At 45.8% G+C, this 7,797-nt stretch overlaps 1 protein-coding gene across 1 annotated transcript; it reads left to right on the top strand.

The window, feature by feature from the left end:
* Positions 1-5,487: 5,487 nt before the first annotated feature.
* Positions 5,488-7,284, top strand: LOC106567325 (N-acetyltransferase 8B). The gene is made up of 2 exons (XM_014136459.3): positions 5,488-5,611; positions 6,113-7,284. The coding sequence occupies exons 1-2, from the start codon at positions 5,593-5,595 to the stop codon at positions 6,856-6,858; spliced, it is 765 nt and encodes a 254-aa protein (XP_013991934.1). The 5' UTR covers positions 5,488-5,592; the 3' UTR covers positions 6,859-7,284.
* The last annotated feature ends 513 nt before the right edge of the window (positions 7,285-7,797 follow it).

The following is a 7,797-nucleotide window of genomic DNA, read 5'->3' as shown; positions in this document are numbered from 1 at the left end:
GTGAGACAAAACCGTGACTCGTCAGTGAAGAGCACATTTTTCCAGTCCTGTCTGGTCCAGCGACGGTGGGTTTGTGCCCATAGGCGACGTTGTTGCCGGTGATGTCTGGTGAAGACCTGCCTTACAACAGGCCTACAAGCCCTCAGTCCAGCCTCTCAGCCTATTGCGGACAGTCTGATCACTGATGGAGGGATTGTGTGTTCCTGGTGTAACTCGGGCAGTTGTCATTGCCATCCTGTACCTGTCCTGCCACTACAAGGATGATCAGCTATCCATCCTGTCTCCCTGTAGCACTGTCTTTGACTCCGCTGTCCTGGCATCGTGAGGGAGCTTGTTCCACCATTGGGGTGCCAGAGCAGCGAACAGTTTTGACTGGGCTGAGCAGGAACTGTGCTTCCTCAGAGGTAGGGGGGCCAGCAGGCCAGAGGTGGATGAACGCAGTGCCCTTGTTTGGGTGTAGGGCCTGATCAGAGCCTGAAGGTATGGCGGTGCCGTTCCCTTCACAGCTCCGTAGGCAATCACCATGGTCTTGTAGCGGATGCGAGCTTCAACTGGAAGCCAGTGAAGAGAGCGGAGGAGCGGGGTGACGTGAGAGAACTTGGGAAGGTTGAACACCAGACGGGCTGCGGCGTTCTGGATGAGTTGTAGGGGTTTAATGGCACAGGCAGGGAGCCCAGCCAACAGCGAGTTGCAGTAATCCAGACGGGAGATGACAAGTGCCTGGATTAGGACCTGTGCCGCTTCCTGTGTGAGGCAGGGTCGTACTCTGCGAATGTTGTAGAGCATGAACCTACAGGATCGGGTCACCGCCTTGATGTTAGTGGAGAACGACAGGGTGTTGTCCAGGATCACACCAAGGTTCTTAGCACTCTGGGAGGAGGACACAAGGGAGTTGTCAACCGTGATGGCGAGATCATGGAACGGGCAGTCCTTCCCCGGGAGGAAGAGCAGCTCCGTCTTGCCGAGGTTCAGCTTGAGGTGGTGATCCGTCATCCACACTGATATGTCTGACAGACATGCAGAGATGCAATTCGCCGCCTGGTTATCAGAAGGGGGAAAGGAGAAGATTAATTGTGTGTCGTCTGCATAGCAATGATAGGAGAGACCATGTGAGGATATGACAGAGCCAAGTGACTTGGTGTATAGCGAGAATAGGAGAGGGCCTAGAACAGAGCCCTGGGGGACACCAGTGGTGAGAGCGCATGGTGCGGAGACAGATTCTCGCCATGCCACCTGGTAGGAGCGACCTGTCAGGTAGGACGCAATCCAAGCGTGGGCCGCGCCGGAGATGCCCAACTCGGAGAGGGTGGAGAGGAGGATCTGATGGTTCACAGTATCAAAGGCAGTAGATAGGTCTAGAAGGATGAGAGCAGAGGAGAGAGAGTTAGCTTTAGCAGTGCGGAGAGCCTCCGTGACACAGAGAAGAGCAGTCTCAGTTGAATGCCCAGTCTTGAAACCTGACTGATTAGGATCAAGAAGGTATTTCTGAGAGAGATAGCAGGAGAGCTGGCCAAGGACGGCACGTTCAAGAGTTTTGGAGAGAAAAGAAAGAAGGGATACTGGTCTGTAGTTGTTGACATCGGAGGGATCGAGGGTAGGTTTTTTCAGAAGGGGTGCAACTCTCGCTCTCTTGAAGACGGAAGGGACGTAGCCAGCGGCAAGGATGAGTTGATGAGCGAGGTGAGGTAGGGGAGAAGGTCTCCGGAAATGGTCTGGAGAATAGAGGAGGGGATAGGGTCAAGTGGGCAGGTTGTTGGGCGGCCGGCCGTCACAAGACGCGAGATTTCATCTGGAGAGAGAGGGGAGAAAGAGGTCAAAGCACAGGGTAGGGCAGTGTGAGCAGGACCAGCGGTGTCGTTTGACTTAGCAAACGAGGATCGGATATCGTCAACCTTCTTTTCAAAATGGTTGACGAAGTCATCCGCAGAGAGGGAGGGGGGGGGAGGGGGAGGAGGATTCAGGAGGGAGGAGAAGGTAGCAAAGAGCTTCCTAGGGTTAGAGGCAGATGCTTGGAATTTAGAGTGGTAGAAAGTGGCTTTAGCAGCAGAGACAGAAGAGGAGAATGTAGAGAGGAGGGAGTGAAAGGATGCCAGGTCCGCAGGGAGGCGAGTTTTCCTCCATTTCCGCTCGGCTGCCCGGAGCCCTGTTCTGTGAGCTCGTAGTGAGTCGTCGAGCCACGGAGCAGGAGGGGAGGATCGAGCCGGCCTGGAGGATAGGGGACAGAGAAAATCAAAGGATGCAGAAAGGGAGGAGAGGAGGGTTGAGGAGGCAGAATCAGGAGATAGGTTGGAGAAGGTTTGAGCAGAGGGAAGAGATGATAGGATGGAAGAGGAGAGAGTAGCGGGAGAGAGAGAGCGAAGGTTGGGACGGCGCAATACCATCCGAGTAGGGGCAGAGTGAGAAGTGTTGGATGAGAGCAAGAGGGAAAAGGATACAAGGTAGTGGTCGGAGATTTGGAGGGGAGTTGCAATGAGATTAGTGGAAGAACAGCATCTAGTAAAGATGAGGTCAAGCGTATTGCCTGCCTTGTGAGTAGGGGGGGAAGGTGAGAGGGTGAGGTCAAAAGACGAGAGGAGTGGAAAGAAGGAGGCAGAGAGGAATGAATCAAAGGTAGACGTGGGGAGGTTAAAGTCACCCAGAACTGTGAGAGGTGAGCCATCCTCAGGAAAGGAACTTATCAAGGCGTCAAGCTCATTGACGAACTCTCCAAGGGAACCTGGAGGGCGATAAATGATAAGGATGTTAAGCTTGAAAGGGCTGGTAACTGTGACAGCATGGAATTCAAATGAGGAGATAGACAGATGGGTCAGGGGAGAAAGAGAGAATGTCCACTTGGGAGAGATGAGGATTCCAGTGCCACCACCCCGCTGGCTCGATGCTCTAGGGGTATGCGAGAACACGTGGGCAGACGAAGAGAGAGCAGTAGGAGTAGCAGTGTTATCTGTGGTAATCCATGTTTCCGTCAGCGCCAGGAAGTCTAGGGACTGGAGGGTAGCATAGGCTGAGATGAACTCAGCCTTGTTGGCTGCAGACCGGCAGTTCCAGAGGCTGCCGGAGACCTGGAACTCCACGTGGGTCGTGCGCGCTGGGACCACCAGGTTAGAGTGGCAGCGGCCACGCGGTGTGAAGCGTTTGTATGGCCTGTGCAGAGGGGAGAGAACAGGGATAGACAGACACATAGTTGACAAGCTACAGAAGTGTTGTTTCTTGTATTATTGTCTCTTGTGTCTTTAGAGAACTGTTTCACTTAGATATCCTCTTTCTTCTGTCCTTATTTTCTCTTTCTTTTCTTCTGTTAACTAGATATTCTTATCACAGTATGGTACAATCTACAGTCCTCATGCCTCCTTGCAGCATGCCTAAGGCACGTTCACGCAGATGAGCAGGGACCCGGGCATCTTCCTTTTGGTGTTTTTCAGAGTCAGTAGAAAGGCCTCTTTAGTGTCCTTGGTTTTCATAACTGTGACCTTAATTGCCTACCGTCTCTAAGCTGTTAGTGTCTTAATGATGGTTCCACAGATGCATGTTCATTCATTGTTTATGGTTCATTGAACAAGAATGGGAAACAGTTTAAACCCTTTACAATGAAGATCTGTGAAGTTATTTGGATTTTTACGAATTATCTTTGAAAGACAGGGTCCTGAAAAAGCGAAGTTTATTTTTTTGCTGAGTTTATATGCAAGAATCTGAGTCTTGTTGATATTTATTTTATATCCAGCATTTCTACAAGTATCATTAGCTTTGGTAGGGAAAATTAGGAGTGGCTTATAAAGATTAAGACGTTTTCTGCATACGGTGATAGTTTGTGTTCTGTTCCTCTGAAGTTCACCCCTGTAATATCTGTACTCTGTCTTATGGATTGGGCAATTTATTTGATGTAGAGGGTAAAGAGGAGCATGGATAGTGGGCAGCCTTGTCTCGTGCCTCTTTCTTGTTTTATTTTGTCTGATAGTTGTCCATTTACTTTCACTTTTCCTCCCACTGAAGCCACTCCCAGGCAGTTCTAGCTAAATTCTTGCTTGATAAATTGCTCTTTGCTAAGAAGCTATTATTGTTTCTTTTTGACCGTTTAATTGAAAACAATCACAGTATGGTACTTAGTTGTTACCCAGAAATGATTTGATATTGATATATTTTTTCTTGTTGCTGCATTAGACTTAAGAATAAGTTGTGATTTGTTGTATTTCTCAATCACAAAAGTCACAGACCTGTAAGTTGGTCATAAATTATCCGTATAGTAGGTTTGCAGGATGTGGTCTGTCTGTTTAGATACCTTTTTCTGCCAAACATTATATATACAGGTAATGTAATGATTACATGAACAAGTGGAATGAAACAGTGTTCGTTCCAGTGTGATATTACCACATCATACCATCCATCCTCTTACATAAACAGAGGAACATTTGATTCAGTCCCTACATTTGATTAAAAGATGAAGGTTTGGAAGTTTCACTGATCTGGAATTCAGAATTCACAAGAGCACTCTAAAAAGGTTTGAGAAAGTTCCAGAGTTCCTTGACCTTCCATCGCTCTGCAATTCATGAGGCAACGCTATTGATTTAAACAGGTGTAAGGGCCTTTCTCCAGCAGAGGAAATGTAATCTCGTCAGAGGGCCATTGGGTTATTGCAGAAGACACCGTCACTGCATGAGGCCATAGAAGCTCAAACGTCAAGGGACACAACATTATTCATCACACTCTCTCCTCATATTTCAGATAGGCCTATAATAGCACAGTATAGGACATACAGGGGACAGTGATCACAACAATACAGGGGCCTTCAAACCACTTTAATGTCAAATGTAAATGGGTTGTTTACTGTAGACATAGGCTATACGGGATACTGTTCATTCAAACATTCACTGTTGTATCCTCATGTAGCCTATGTAGCTTAATGCAGATTTGTTGGTATCCTTGTCTACAGTGAATAATAGTCTATAGCTACTGTACTGCCTTTGCTTGTCACACCAAGAAATTACTTCTATGAATCACTTTATTAACAACTTAATTACACGCTTGTTCACAGTTTTCATTGATAAGGGAGAAATTAAATGGGTCCTTAAATAAAGCAAAATAATACATTTAATAATTTGTACAAACTTTTAATAGTTTAGATGATTTATTACAATTAGAAATTCTGACTAATCATTTTACTTTCACATTCAGCAAATGTCAAATTATTGCATTTCATGGATATCATTTTGTATGAATAAAAATGCAACTTACAAGGTCATTGAGGTACACAGGATTTTGTCCTGTGCGTGCGTGGATGTGTGTGTGGACATTTGAGTCAGTGTGTGTGTGTGTGTGTGTGTGTGTGTGTGTGTGTGTGTGTGTGTGTGTGTGTGTGTGTGTGTGTGTGTGTGTGTGTGTGTGTGTGTGTGTGTGTGTGTGTTCGTGAGTGCATCTGTGTATGTGTGAAATAGCAACAGAGCATGCTCAGACTAATTAGCAGCAGCTTTGTGAATTGGTACGTACCATAAACTGTGCTAAAGTTCATAGAAAGACAAGGTGAGGTGGGGGAAAAAACCAAAGTGAGTAGCAGTGTGAAAGTATCAAGAAGGAAAAGAAACAGGGAACAGAGGACACAAAATGGACCAAAAAAAGAACTGTAAGTCATATTCTGTTTTTCTCTGTGTGCACTACCAGTGCTAGTTGATTTTAGTTTCTGGTTAGACAAGGAGTGTATGGGTGATGGGTCAATGGTCACACTGACATGTACTGAGACTGTGACACAGTTTGTGTTCATTTACATAAAGATGTTCCAGTTGTCTAACTTACTTGAATTGTCCTGACTGCTAGTTAGGACCTTTCTTGTCAAAGATTACAGTATCTCAATGTTATCACTTAAATACATAAAGTTCGATTCATTAGTCTCATTTTAGTTGGCATGATACATCTCGTATGCCACTTTGTGTATTCTATAATTGCTTGGTTTTTAGTGTATAAATTACATTGAAAGGGACTTTCTGTAAAAGGGCTTTATTTTACCAACTGCTATGTGAGCCCATTGTGAAGCAAATCCAGCAGGATTGTATAAATGCATAAAGAGGCAGATTAGCCGTGTTGAGCTGAAACAGCCCCCTTCCTTCCCCCCTTCTCTTTCTCGCAGTGCAGTGTTCGATCCGGGAGTACCAGGCTGAGGATAAAGACGCCGTCATCTCATTGTTTCGCAATGGGATTTTGGAACATGTTTACCCAGCTTTCTTCAAGACCATAAGCCACCCAGATCAAATTGGTGTGACCCTAAGCATTTCCATGGCAGGGTACGTGCTAGGTGGAAGCTCCTATTTCATGGCCTTACTCTTTGGAGGAGCGTGGGCTGGTCTCATCTACTACTGCTGCTATGAAATATACGAGGGCTACAGGCTAAGAAGGATGGCCACGGACATGGCCGACATCCAGGCCAGCTTCCTAGACAACCCAGACAACGGCTTCTGGGTGGCGAAGGCTGAGGTCAATGGCAAGTCCAAGGTGGCTGGGCTGGTGGCGGTAGTGGGGAGGAGGGGAGGGGACGAAAGGGGAGATGGCTGGAATGGAGGGGTTTTGAGTGGGGTCGATGAGATAGGCCAAGATGAGAGAGATGGAAGCTACGGTGAGGTGCCCCACTTGATCGTGTCGTTCGCGTACCGCAAAAAAGGCCTTGGGTCCCAACTAGCTCATAAGGTCATGGAGTTCTGCAAGGATCGTGGCTTCTCTCGTGTTGTCCTGGAAACCAGCTCGCCACAGACAGCAGCCAATGCCCTCTACAGCAAACTAGGCTTCATTCAAACCTCCTGCCACAGTAACACGCACGTTAACCACTGGTTCTCCAAACTGGCCAACATCCAAGTGATGCATATGGAGAAGTACATCTAACAATCAAAAGTTCATCTAGCATCATTCAGCCACAGCTACCCATGACAGGACTACCATGTAGAAATAAACACAGCTATTTAATCTCAATTACTCGAGACAGGCCCTTTTCAATCAAGTGTTTCCAGTGAAGGTCGAGCTTACACATAAAGCCTGTCTCTTGTCCAAACAGTTTGACAACATACTGTACATGTTATCAGATCACTTCACAATTTGATCAGAATGAAGGTTTCTATCTCCTTAGCGTACTACTTTTCAGATGTCTTAATGTATGCAGCATATATTATGTTATCTGAAGGTATTGAGACCATCGCACCAGTTTGAAGAAAAATTATTTATAAAAATGTTTGCCGATACTGAGAAAATAAAATCTCAAATTAATATTTGTGAAAGAAAGTATTGGATATGATGCAAAAAAAATAAACAATATCCACAATAAAGCATGGATTGTTCTCTTGTCCACTGAGAAATAACAAGCCTACACAACAAAATGCAAAAAACATGGTTTCTTTCTATCCAGGGAAAAGTTTAATACCTTTGCCTCAGAGGAATTACTGCCAGCTGACTTCTAAGACGTCAAAACTCTTTGCTTAAATACTAATGAAAGATGTAATGGTACGGGAACGTTGGGAGGTTTAACATTCTTTCAAGCTAGGAAAAAATGAATGTGTGTAGCGCAAGACAGGATAAAGAGCGCAGTGTTCAGTGTTCTGCTACTTACATGCCATGTACGGTCATTGTATATAATGCAGACTGAGATTATAGACATGATCAAACAATACAGGTCAATAGGCTGCATGGGCTTAAGTTAAAGACCAGTGGTTATTTCACAACAGTACGAAGGACTGATTGGTTGTTGTCCTTCACTCATTTTCAACAGGCAATAGAAACAGGTAGCCTGGAATCCAAACTGATATGCTCAGTTTCAGTGAAACAATCGTG

The sequence above is a fragment of the Salmo salar genome, chromosome 13, assembly GCF_965601325.2.
Source record: "Salmo salar chromosome 13, fSalSal1, whole genome shotgun sequence".
Lineage (NCBI taxonomy): Eukaryota > Metazoa > Chordata > Actinopteri > Salmoniformes > Salmonidae > Salmo > Salmo salar.
Note: the sequence above shows the minus strand (reverse complement) of the source record. Positions and strands in the feature narration are given on the sequence as shown.